We start from the raw sequence: 13,848 nt of genomic DNA, 5'->3' as shown, positions 1-13,848 counted from the left end.
CCTGCGGTTAATATTATGGATAACATGGCTGCTTGATTTTATGAAAGATGGTTTAATAAGTAAGACTTGAATGGCACTCAAACAACTGCCTCCTGCTGCAAAGTCTGGAGCTTGACAGGAGTGAAAAGCCTTCCATCACGTGACATTGTTTAAAACTGTGACTGTGTCTTAATTGATTTATATGGACATTGTTTCCATAGCGATGCCATTGTCTAGGTAGTAATGTCCCCTTTTTTTCACCGAGACTGTCCGAAATCCTGTAATTTCGGGTCCATTAAAAGAAAAAAGAGAGTAAGGACATCTATTGCACTTCCCATTTAGGTAAATCGATGGCTAGTAAAAACAAGCCCCAGTTTACTCGTTACAAATTGCAAAATTCCCCAGTTTCTCTGTGACAGTTTTTTTTTTTTTTTTTTTTTTCATTTTAACTTCTCTTGTTGTTTTATTTCCTACCACTGATTTTGATATGCCTTTTTTTCCCTGAGACAGAAGCAACTGTCTAGGATGTCAAGATGAATCAGTGTTTGGCCGAGAGGGGGAGTTACACAGTGATGAGCCACCAGTCATCTGTCTTGCTGACACACCTGCATGTGTTTCTACACTCTGCTTTTGGGGCACATGTGCACGGCAACAAACACATGGGCTTGATGAATAGTTTGGGAGATGTTCAGCCGTGGTTGCGTGTGTGTCTGTGCATGCATGTGTGTGTGTGTGTGTGTGTGTGTGTGTGTGTGCTCAGCGAGACAGATGGTAAAGTATGAGTCACGACTTGGGGGCACGACACCAGCTGGCACACCGTGGGTTTGTCTCCTCCTTCCCCCTACTCCCCCATCCTCAATCTTTTACCCCATCTTCTCTGTCTCCCCTGTTTCCCCTCTCCTTCATCTCAGCGGGACGCATGTGTGTGTTCACGCGTGCTGGGCTGGAGGGGTTGGGCGCCTTGTGACACATGACAGAGGTGGGCCAGAATTAGGGATGTGCCTGCAGGGGAGTCTGCTGGTGGGGGGAAGTGAGAAACGAAGGGGTGGGGGGGTATACTGTATTTACAGTCTGTCCAGCTGAGACCTGATTAAGTTGACACTGCCTGGCCCTCTGCTGCTTTGAACACGCACACATTCAACCTCACAAACACACACACACACACATAAACTCATGCACCATTGACCAAGAAACACACATACTCTTTCATAAACATTAAGGAAAAGTGCCCAAGGTGAAGAGGGGCTTCTTTTTGTCGTGTCATAATGACCCTATACATGATTCAAAAGGTCACAAATTCAATAAGTAAAGTCTGATGGAGGTTCCCATGTGTATTGTTATGAAACAAAAAACCTTTAGAATTATCTTCCGGCCTATTTAATGTAGAGCTGCTTAACAGTAATTTTCATCATTGATTTAATATGCTAGTTATTTTCTGAATTAATCTATTAGTTGATTGATCCACATGATATCAGAGACTGTACAGGCTGTACGATGGCCTCATTCCCAAAGGTGTTAAAAACTCATTTCAGGAGATACATGAAGAAATTGAAATATAATTAAAGACGATGAACTACAATCAGAGGCAATTTCTATCATCTCTAAAATATCTCTCAGCTGACGATTGATCATCAATTTAGTTGCTGATCGATTTCACCATCCGCAACAAATCAATTAATCAATTCATCATTTGAACTCTACTGTAAGGTATCGGGGGAAGAAAATCACACCATTGCCATTTGAAATTTCTTTTTCTGTCTTCCTTGGTCTAATCTGCAAACAAAAGACCAGCTTTATTTAGACCAAAAATCATGCACCTGGTATATTACACACACGCACACATTTATATATATCTGTCTTTTTTTATCTTTTACATGTGTTTCACTATCCTTTCTTTGGTCTCCTAAAATATCTATCTCTAAAATCTGTCACACTTAAACTTACTGATACAATGAAAGGCTGATCGAACATCTAATCTTGTCTGATGTCACTTGAAGTCATGCTTTGTCAACCTTTTGCAATGAATCTTTATTATTACCACCTCACCACTTTAAAAGTGGTTATTTAAAAAAAAAAGGAAAAAAAGCACAGTAGGGTACTAAATTTCTTATGATTTGACTCATATATGGACAAAGTAAATTATCTTTCCATCAAATCATTCACCTGGTCCCTAGCCTTTTTATACTTGTGGACAAAATTGCTATGAGATCCCAGAGGTGTCAGTGGGGTTGGATCACAGACAGGAGGTTGTAATTAAAAGTAAAGATTAGAGTAAAGATTTTTCTGTCCCAGTCAAGCTGATCTTTTTATAGCAAATAATGGCCACTGGATGCTGGAGGACTTTGTCAGCTGAGTCCCATTTTGGAACCTTAAAAAATTAACATTTTGCTGTGTTTCATAATTAAACAGGAGCAGTGGTGACTAATTAACAAGTAGAGTTTCTGGCAATTGACATCGGATCAACTCTTTAAACTCACAAAGCACCTCTGCTGAAGATGAAGGGGGGTCTTTGTGACGCCCCAAGTTTGTAAAGAGAATGATGGGAAAGATTAGGCAGAGAATAAAAAGAGATAAAAGCTCCAGTTCACAGACCCATCTTCTATATGATTAAATATTTAGCAGGGTACTGCTAACTGCCTGCTGGTTTGCTCTGCTCAAGGACACTCAGTACAGAGGTCACCCAAGATGAGATCAGAAATCATGAGGTTTACAGGGAAGTCTTACTAGCTTGAAATATGATTTACAGCTACCCACAAATCTGTATATTTGATATTTTGAAATAAATGATTTTTTTTTTTTTTTTGTCTTACCTTGTTTGGTATCTATAAACTAGTATCATTTTCAAATAAAGAGTATTTTGTTAATGGCTTATGAGCTGGAACAAATGGCTTGCAGTAATGGTTCATAAAATGATCAATAAATTATAACGGTAAGTATTTCATGCTGAAGCTGACAGAATCCATATTATCATGCTGTAACGAGGCAATAAAAAAAAGTACTTGTTCAGTCTCCTGAAATATTTGAATTGCATAATAATAATAACAAATATGATGAAATTAGGATGACAATTATCATTATTGCTATTATTATTATTACCTATTAATGATAGTTACGTAAGTTGAATTAAAGTGTGGCTTGTTTATGTGAATTATGGGTGTATATAATGCGCAAGTGTCAATGAAGGCTTAGCTATTCTGATTACATACCAAAGGTACAAGTACGTAGCCCGCCATCTGTCAATATTAGATTAATTTGTTCAGTGTTTGGGTTCTGGGAGACAACATGTGAAAACAAACAACTAACACCAACTATTTTGGGGGACTGTTGGCCAATTTAGTGAGAGTAGAAGTATATGTTCGTCTTATCAGTAATGGTTAGGAAAAAGATATGGTTGTTATTAACTCTTACTAAGGGACTCTGCAAGTTCTCACTTTCCTTTTTCTTAACTGATAGATTGAAGACTGAAACCTCAACTGTTGGCATGTTTGTTATTGTCTGAAACTTGGGTGAAAAGGCCACTTGGGAAGTGTGTGAGTATCGATAGTGACTTGGCCGTGAAATGGCCCGTTCAGTTTGGAAAAAAAAAAAGGGGGCATAAATGATGACCTTAAATCTGAAAGGTCTTTTCATAATAACATTTGGGATCAGAGGTGACTGAAAGAATGCCTGGCTTCCACAACCGTCACACACCTCTGGCCCAGTGCAAAAGCAGCCTCCTTAACACAGGGATGTGAAGAGATGCACAATTAATATGCTGCACAGGGCCTCTTGGAGCTGTTTGAGAAACCTTTGGAATCCCACTGCAAGACTGAGCAGGTTGCGACTAGCTGGTGTTGCAGAGCAGCACATTAGTAATCCTGCTAGCACACTTTCAAAGTGGGTCAGTACCAAACACATTTGGGTGTGTAACCAGCATCTTTTCTCACTTCTTTGCTAAACTAAAGTGTGTACAAAACACAATACGAGCACACTGTGAGTGTGAGTGCATGAAACAACCCTCGGAGTAGAAGATAAAAATACAAGGGAGAGGCAGAGTGGCATTTTGACAGACCTGTCACAGTGGTTGCACTTAAAAGGCTTGGCGCCGGTGTGTTTGCGGTAGTGCCTCGTCAGCTCGTCGCTCCGGGCGAATCGCCATTCGCAGCCCTCCCACGAGCACTTGTACGGCTTCTCACCTGAGAGATGAAAGAAACACACACCTGTTTCACAGCTCATCCAACCCTCACATGCTTTTTTTTTGTTCTTGATCATCTATGGTCATGTGAATAACCAGTTACTGAGTTGCTGCAAAGTCATCAACTCAAGTCAGTTGTTTGAAGCTCTGCTTTATCTAAACTACTGTGCAAATGTTGATGTGAATTTAATTTCTCCAAAAACATTTGTGTTCCACCTTTCAATGTTATTGATTGTTTTTCTTGTTTTTTTTTTTTGTTTGTTTGTTTTTCATTTTTAGGATCTGGAAAGAGTGCAGGCAATTGTGCTGAGTTACAGAAGACGGAAACAAACGGAGGATGATGTGAGGAGGAGAGGAAGGGAGGATTAGACGCAAGGAGAAAAAGTCAGATGAGGGTGAGGAGAAGAGATGAGATGAAACCAGGAGAGGGAAGTTGGGACAAGAGCTGCAGACATGGATTAAGGCAGAGGAGGCTACAGATATGAGCGGGGGGAGGAGGGGTGATAATTAGGCCAGTCTCACAGCATAATGGCGAGGAAAACAGAATCTGCCAGCTGTGTCCAACTCTGAGCATGTCACCTGCATCAGTCACATCCCATCTGGACTGATTCTCATGCTTGAATAAAGGCACACTGACACACTGACCAGTTCTTCATGAGCGGTTTTGGCAACCTAACAGGCTTTGTTTAATTTTTTTTTTTTTTTTTTTTTTTAAATGTGATAATCAAAAAGGGCACAATCAATAGATCACATGTTCTGTGAAGACAATCATTATGAAACAGTGTTTGTATAAGACCCGTCATGGTGTTCGGTGTTATTATCTCTACTGGGTGCCCAGAAATGCACTCATTGTTTCTTTACAACTTGTTTACTGGGAAGAAAGCACAAAATGTCAATACAATGTCACATATACAAAATTCAAAAGGCCGGTTAATAAAGTTTTCAGTTTGTGAAATAAATTCGCACGGAAGGGACATGGATGGATTTAACACTGAAATCCAATATTGAATTGCACAAATCAAATTGAAAAACATCTTCTGTTATGCAAACTGTTCCTAGGAAATGGTCTCAATAACACATCACTAGCTCCAGAAAACCCCAAATGAGCTTATATAGTGAGAAATAAGAGGTTCATTAGTCACCGCAGCAAGTAAAAGAACAAGAGTAAAGGAAAAGCAAAGTAGGAATGTGAATTAAAAACAAACTCAATTAATAAAAATGGATTACCCAGGAAGATTCTAGTGTAATATTAGCTTTTATCTATTCATTACTACAACCAAATAGATTTGACACAAATGCTGGTGTATAGAAGATGTAGATTCAATTTAGAAATAGAAGACATTGTCCCCATTGATTTGTTGAGGCCTGTCCAGGACATGAAGGGACACATATCCCTTTGTGCTGCCTTACTTCGGGTGTGAAGAGTCCCAGAAATACCCAGAGCAGCAGGTCTGGACCATCCGGCTCTGGCCAATGAAATTCCCGTGAGAAAAGGATGCCTGACTGGGTTACCTAGCAACGGGACAAAGGGGGCGGGATGTATGTGTGCGTGGATGTTGGGTGCATGAAACATGAGGAGGCAGTAGTCAGTGCAGCTGGCTGGATCTGGCAGCGGCATGCTGCCATGCCACCGGCCAATTACCAAGCACGCCGGCAGACCACGGAGGCAGTTGCCTAGCAACGGTAAATGTAGAGCTGCACAGGGCAAGCAGAGGGGTGGCAGTGCTGGAGTGGTGGTATTGGTAGTAGTGGGGGGGGGGGGGGGGGTGCACTAGGAGACCAGAGCCTGCAGCAGTACATAACCACTCAGCTACCGACTCCTCCAACGATACACTGCCCCCCACCCCCATCCCAGCCCCCGCTGCCTAGCAACAGAACACCTCCTCCCCCACCATCCTCTCCCTCAAGATGCCCTCGCACAAACAGGCAAGAAGAGCAGGTACCCACTCGCCTTCAAAAACACATACTATTAGACAGGCAACTCTCAAAATTCCGTATTGTATTAATTTGGACTGATTGGCAGTTTAAAATGGCAATCAGTAATCTAATCCAGCGGATTAGCCCAAAGTCGGCAACATAATCTGATTATGCTCTGTTACTTTTGGATTACTTTGCCTCTAAAACATATAATGTAGATTTTGAGGCTAAGTGGATTACTTTTTTTTCTCATTGGAATCGGGATCGTGATGGTGTTATTAAAAGCTATTGTATTCTGAATTATCTGCTGAGAAGTACAAGAGCAGATGCCATTCAGTCATCTTTTGCAAATTGTGATCCTTTTAAAAAAAAAAAAAAATTATTCTATTTATTCATTCTGGAACAGTCCATCACACATTCTTCACTGTTAATCTGATTACTGGGTGTTTCCTGAACCAAGGTAATCCCATTATGTGTAATATGTTACTTCCTAATGTTCTCTAACACACATATACAAAATATACTCCAGCCTCTCAGGTGCCAGTGTTGAAGTTAATTGCATTCCCTCCATTAAGTGGAGCTGGAGCAGGGCATCTGGGTCTCAGAGGTCATTAGAGGGGCTCTTGGAGAAAGCTTTATAGGCTTCTGCCCAAAACGAGCACTGCAGCCTTTGATATGAACAGGGAGAGCATTGGGTTGGAGTGGGAAACATGATAGATGGGGGAACTGATAGTGAAGAACACTAGACAGAAGCATATGTTGAAGAAGAATGGCTAAATTATTAACATGTATATCAAAAGTGCATCACTTCTCTATTATATTATGAGTCTCTCTCTCTCTCTCTCTCTCTCTCTCTCTCTCTATATATATATATATACATACACACGTACAGACACACACAGACACATATATATACATATATACACTTGTACATACATACATATATATACAGGTGCATAAATATATAAATATGACAGCAAAAAAACTAAAAATCATGAGGATGACCTTTACAAAAATGGCATAACTATTAAAATGTTAATTATGCAGAGTCTCACTAGTACACATATGTGTCTGTACAGACTTAAGCATTTTTTTCATCATAATTAATCAACCAAAGTAACAGTTGTGGGTATTTCTTACGGCAGATATTGGAGCCTGAAAGCATAAATCTATTCTCACTTGCCAACGTGTTCGTACATCATGACATGTATTCGCTTTTGACCACTTAAGTATTGTTTTGTGTGTCTCTGGTGTCTGGTATTTTGTCATAAATATCAGTAATGCCAGTGTGGAACCACACTTCCTTTTTTGTTGTCAAGGACAAATATTACAGTGTTTTGAAAGTACATTTGGAGCCGACCCTGGCTGAAATTTGGCGAGAGGTGGGGGACAACCAGGACTGGTCGTCAGCCGATCACAGGACCGTGTCAAGAGGCATACAACCATTAACTCTCTCATTCACACATCTAGGCATTTATTTCTTTAGTTAACCCACTTTTTGAACAATGAGAGGAAACAAAGAACCTGGAGGAGACCCACACAGACACACATTTTTAATAGCATTACACCATACCATTATTGTAGAATTCTGTGGTATATACATTCATTTTTATTAAAATTAGAATCTGTTTGATTACTTAATGTACAATGGGCTACAAAAATACAGCTCCCACTCTGTGCTGTGGAAGCAATAAAGCAAACTGGACTTTTGAAGGTATTGTTTGAATTTATTTCCTATTTTTTTTAAGTTTTTTATTTGAGGTTTAAAATCTAATATCTATGAAGCAGAGCATTTTTTTTTCCTGGACTGAAAGTTTGATAGTAATGTAACATGAATCAAATTGTTTACTTGAATATAAAGAATGTCACATGTTCACATATGCAAAGTTGATCATGATATAATTTACAAATAATACTTCTTCAGTTATATATCAATAATACTGGAAGCCAAAGAAAACAGGTGACCATGCGTGTTTCAATTGAGTGACTAAGGGGATACAAAATGTATGGCTTATTCCACATTAAACTGACAAACTGACATCTTTGTAATCCAAGTATATGGACTCAAGATATGTTGCCTTTAGGTCTTTCCAAAGAGTCAGTGATAGAATTGCATTGTTGACGAAAAAGGGTGAAGTCACAGTTATCTATAGGAGAGATACAGAGATACAGCATAGGATTGTGTGTGCAGGTATATGCCTCATCCTACGCCATACAAGCTAAAACAGGCACGAATTTTTATTAATTGAAATTAAATCAAATTGCAAATTCCTAAAATTGTTATCACCGAAGAGATAGAAGCAAAAGCGCAGGGAGTGAGCAGAAGGGAGAGGTGAGATATTGCCAAAAAGAATTGTGACATCGTAGGAAGGAAGGAGAGCAAGAGGGAGAGATTAGAAGCGCAGAGAGAGAGAGAGACAAATGAGAAACCATGAGGGAAGAGTGAAGCGAAGGCAGAATAACCCAACTGGCCTCGTGTTTTACCCGTTCCCTCAACCTGCTCAAAATCTAATTGTAACATTCCTTATCTGCCATAAGCCTATTCAGAAAAAGCTCTACAGGGCACTGTCATTTCAACTCAGCCTGTCTAATTCCAGATTAAATCGTAGCCTTTTCTCCGTCTGTAATTTATGGAAATAACAACTAAGAAAAAGAGGATTTGAGTAATGACATCTTTAAACTTGTCAGGATAATGGCTCAGTGAATGAGGGAGCCTGTGGCACTGCTGTCTTTTTTTGAAGAGGGTCGCTCCACTGTACCTCCCCCATTCCTCTCTCCTGTCTTCATCCACTCTTTGTTTCACTCCTTGTCACTCTATCCTCTACTTCTTCGCCTCTTATCTTCAGCTTTTGTTTTTTCTCCTGTCATCTTAAGGGAACATTTCCACATTTATCCCTCTACCTTTGCAGTTTGGAATAATAAGAAAGATATTCTCTTGGCACATACATTTTTCCCCACTCACCCTTACATGACAGTGATCTGCTCAGTGGGGGAAGGGCTTCTTTTGGATGACAGCATTGTGTGTCATTCACTCATTATGTCATTTATCATACATAAAGGAAAGATGCCACTTTAGTTAAGAACGGCCTTTTTCAACAATACTAAGATTAGACAAAGATGTCCACATTGATGATACAGTATGTCAGTATGTGATAACTGTCATTTGTAACGCAACACATAATAATGACCATATCACGATGTTTTCCAACCTTTCATATTCAGTAAAAACTCTTCTGCTATTGAACGCATCAATGTGTTGAAATAATGTTAAATTAAGCAACTGCTGTCTGAGTGTCCCCAGACAGGGATTGGCACAGTACGGGAAGTCACGTTTGGAACATGCACAGCATTAAGTATTTTGGCACGTTTCTGTCAGCAATTTTGAAATGCCCTGAAAAACTTGAATGAATATTTTCTCTGTGTATTCATATAAATAAAAAGATCCTAAATTTGTTTACTGATGTTGAACAATACCAGGAGACTGGTGCCACTTATGTAGCCCAATGTATATGTATTTAGAGAAATGTATTCATCTCACTATCTGCATCTCATAAAATCAGAATCAGAAACCACATGAGACACTTTAGTTCTATGTGACATCCCATCGGGGCTGTTGCTTCCACGGATATCCTAGCTGGACTGATCAGCTCCATCGGACTCCCACAGCTGGCTCAGTCGCCATGAAGTTACACCGCATGGGTTGTAGACTCACTTCACTGAGGAAATCACTGAAAGCATGTTTTTAATCTTTGTTCCGGGCTAGCTCTGACGTGCACCACTGAGGGTGCGATCATAAATACAGCCTGCCCTCTTAATCCTACAGCTGACGGCTCAATTGTATTTAAATTCACACTCCCTAAATACTGCTGAGGTGGAAGTGGCAAACGAGTCATGTGCAGCATCTGTCTTGGACAGGTTTGGTAATCCGTCAACCCTCAACAAATCTTATTCGAGTCACTGTAAACACATTTAACATGATGGACGCTTTTCACTCTACCTGCTGGTTAAAACGCAAACAAGCCTCACATTACCCGCAGTCCGGACAGCTGTTTGCCATACAGTTAATGTGCTGTTCTTGTCTTTCCAAGCATGACCAATGGCTGTTTATCAGATGTCAATATACATCTCATTATAGAGTAATTTTGCTCGAGGGGGGGAAGACTTGAATTTGCCAGCATCATAGCAGAGCGCAAACACCTTAAAGAAACACCCCAAACACATCTATTATGAACGCAATCTAAAAACAAAAGTGTTGAACCCTCACCCTGAAATTACGAACAGCACCGATGCCAACAAGAGCTTTTGTTTTCTAATTGGAAAGGCTACTGAAGATGGTGCAGCTCCGTTGCTAAGATAGAGTATTATGTCAGTAACATATTTTCTTGGCCTTAAAATTATTACAGCCTTTGCAAAATCTCCAACCCCAGATTGAGAACCACTGACCTAGACTTATAGGATGCACAGAGGACAGGAGTACTTGAAATAAACCTGGGAAATGGCAGCCCTATCCAGGTCAATCCATCCATCACTGTGCAGTTACTCAGACGGAGGACAGCTCCCCGACAGGGGTCTGAGTGGTTTGGGATTGAGATGGAAGAGTGAGAGAGTTATAGCTTCTAAACCCTCCCCCTTCCTTCCTCAGAAGAACCTTGACAAGGGAGGCCTAGTTGGGCACGGGGAAATACTTAGGTCAAAACAGCAAGATGAGACAAGTCAGTTCCCTTAAATCATTGTTTTTTTCACTTAGTTGATGATACAATAGGTTACAGGCCTCATGACTGTTTACTTGTTCCAACAATGTAAAACTTGTGCGTCTATTTCAATTACCGCTTGTGTCAGAATTTCAATAGATTGATTGGATGGGGTGTATTTATGTTATCCAATGTGAAATGGCAAACGCCAACAAGCACCTCCTATAAGGATATATCATGTTTAGCCTTACCTCTTTGGGGGGAAAAGCTTAAACAATTTACCATTTGGTTATTCGCCATGAAAGTCAAATAAACAAACCATCACACCAGAGAGCGACAAAAATGGACTGATTTCGCACAATCAAAGTGACAAACAAGGTCAGCATGCTTTGTTTTCTCTGTCTTCTTGTAATTTCTTCCCTTTAGTAACACAATAAAAATGGACCAGTGTGTGCAAGAGTCCTTTTGCCTCAGTAATTTCAAATGCTCAAGTGTCAGTCAAAAATTACAGAACGTGTATCAAAAAGCTGATCCGTTGTCACTTTTTACCTAAAAAAAAAAAACAGAGGACCTATTTTATCTATTTATATATATTTATAGTGTCAACATATGACAATAGTAACTTGTGTGTAGCACCCATGCAATCAGAAGCAATTGTTTTGCCATTTATCGTGTCAGAACGTCCACTTAAACAATGATTTGTGAATTTATCTGCAAGCTTCTCACCTGTGTGTGTCCTCTGATGGGCCTTTAAGTGGGAGCTCTTGGTGTACACCTTTCTGCAGCCATTGAACTGACAACGGTGGATCCTTTTCTTGTTCTCTGGTAGTTCACCCACCCCTGTCACACAGGTAGCTCCCTCCTCCTCATCTTTCATCCTGACAGGAAGTGCATGTGCCGCCACCAGTCGGGCTGCACTAAGCCCCACCTTTCTGGCCACTAACTTCAGAGTGAGCGTTCCGTCAGATGAGGCCGTCAGTGACTGGTTGGGTTTGACAAGGTGTCGGCCTAGTTCAGGTGATGAGGGCGGGGTCAGGGAAGTGACCGCGCTCAGCTGAGCCTGATGAACCCCTTCCATCCCTTCTACACTTTCCTGGCCCTTGGATTTGAGGTCTCTTTTCACTGAGCCCGTGGAGGGGAAGTTCTTCCTTGTTGGGCAGAGGATCATCGTTGAGGGGCTTGGGGGCTCGGGCAGGCTGGGCAGGCTGGGGAGCAAGCCGTCTGTCAACTCCTCCTCGCCATCCTCCTTCAGGTAGGCCGGCGTTAGGAGACCATCCAGGTCTTGGTCGAAGAGTTCAGAGAGGCGCTTGGGCTCTGTCTGCAGGTAACGCTCCAGTTCTAAGCAAGTCTGTAAAATGAGAAAAGGGAGAAACCTCATTCTTAAATCCTACTTGACAATTTCAACAGCCATCAGATTAGCCGATACGCCTTTACGCACTGTGGAGAGAAAATCTGCATGGTGCACTCCACTCACCCAGAGAGACAACTTAGCAGTCCTGCCAGCTGTCACAAGAGCACACACTGATAGCCACAGAGACAGCCAAGAACACCTGACAGATCCAGCAAGACAGCTGATTACACACTTATTGATTACAACAACTGTAGTGTGGAACAAGAGCATAGCCAGTGGATAGCATAGAGGAAGTACCGTACGTAACGCCGATCAGAAAAATGTTTACGGAGCTCGGATGTGCCGCCCTTTGGGCACCCGCTTTTGCTGAGCCAAGATAGGAAGATATATTCACGTGTAGTTACGGTCTGCTTCGTTCTTATTATTCCTAACAACTGTATCCAGGGAGGACAAATAAAAAGGTGCATCCCTGATTTGTGTGAAGTGGCATTCTGAGAAGTCTATTACTTTACAACAAGCCGGCAAGGTTCTAAGAGGAGAGTCAGAGAGGGAAAGTGGTGCCGCGTGTCCAAGGATGAAGCTATTACGTTTGAATGGACGGCGCCAGTTTGATCCCGGGGATCGTTGTGTTTTGCTTGTAGCCACTAACCCGTTTTGACAGCTGAGATGGAGGCTAGAAGCTCCAGTGGGTGTGTGGTACTCGCCACTTCATTTGTGTGTGAATAGGCACTGACAGACTGAGTAGCTAGTTCCATTATCAGGAATAAGGTTGTACAGACTGAACACATCTGAGACATTTACAATCTTTCACCCACCCACCCCACCCAACCCTCGCTTCCTTGTTTGCACCTTCTAAAAATAAATCAGCTTTTATTTCTCTTCTTTTTTGGAGGATGGTGATTGTTGCCAGGGAGTGTGATTTCTGTTCTAAGTTGTTGTCTTCAAGGAACAAAAAGAGATTCAGAGTTGTTGGGTTTTTGTTCTTTTTTTGACTGTTTATAGTATTTGCATACTGACATCAAATTAAAAAGCTGTTCAGGACTAGATCAACAGTGAGAGGGGGAAGATAATGCATCGTGCCACCTCCTTAAGCTACATGCCTACATTGCTTTTCCTCTTTTTTTTTTTCCGTGGAGGATCGAGAAAATAACTTCTTCCGCAAACAATGCAAAGTCTCTACTCTTTCCTTGAAGGCTGCAACCACGCGATCATGAACTCAAAGGTTTTTCACAGCACAATTAAACATTCAACCCCATCAAAACATGCTGAAAGAAATGGCACGCGCCGGCCGATGACATGGAGAGTGGCGATCGAGTGGTTGACAATATGCTTGGTTATATCTCTCAACTCTGCCTGCCCTCCTGCTCCATATCACTTTCTTTCTCAGTCATTTCCACCATTTCCCTTGTTCTGCCTCAACCAATATCGATTCTCCTAAAATTGCCCATTTCTCCCCCTATTTTTCTTTTACCATCTCATTGTCGGCTGCTCCTTTCCGAAGGCGAGGACTAATTATCCGCTTAAAACAGCCCGTTAAAGGGGACTTTATTCAGCAAAACGCTGAGGACTGCAAACCAAGGTGAGTGTGTGTGAGGTAGAGATAGTTCAAGGGAGCAGAAAAGAGGATAGAAATGGATAAGTGTGTGTGTGTGGTGGGGGAGTGGAAGGTGAGGAGGAGTGATGGAGGGACAAGGTGAAGGAGCCAGGAAAGGGAGAAGGAATGAGGGAAGGTCTTG

At 41.4% G+C, this 13,848-nt stretch overlaps 1 protein-coding gene across 1 annotated transcript in view; it reads right to left on the bottom strand.

Moving 5' to 3' along the window:
- The window catches only part of klf7a (Kruppel like factor 7a), a 39,616-nt gene that overhangs the window by 7,002 nt on the left and 18,766 nt on the right, over positions 1 to 13,848 (bottom strand). Inside the window, exons 2-3 of the mRNA XM_086148400.1 lie at positions 11,488 to 12,109; positions 4,031 to 4,154 (exon numbers count right to left, since the gene is read on the bottom strand). Coding sequence (XP_086004526.1) covers positions 4,031 to 4,154; positions 11,488 to 12,109 — 746 coding nt within the window. The remainder of the gene's footprint in view (positions 1 to 4,030; positions 4,155 to 11,487; positions 12,110 to 13,848) is intronic.

Source organism: Fistularia commersonii, chromosome 6 (assembly GCF_037954325.1).
Source record: "Fistularia commersonii isolate RoL2024-O1a breed Wild chromosome 6, RoL_Fcom_v1.0, whole genome shotgun sequence".
Taxonomy (NCBI): Eukaryota; Metazoa; Chordata; class Actinopteri; order Syngnathiformes; family Fistulariidae; genus Fistularia; species Fistularia commersonii.
This window is presented reverse-complemented; position numbering and strand designations above follow the sequence as displayed.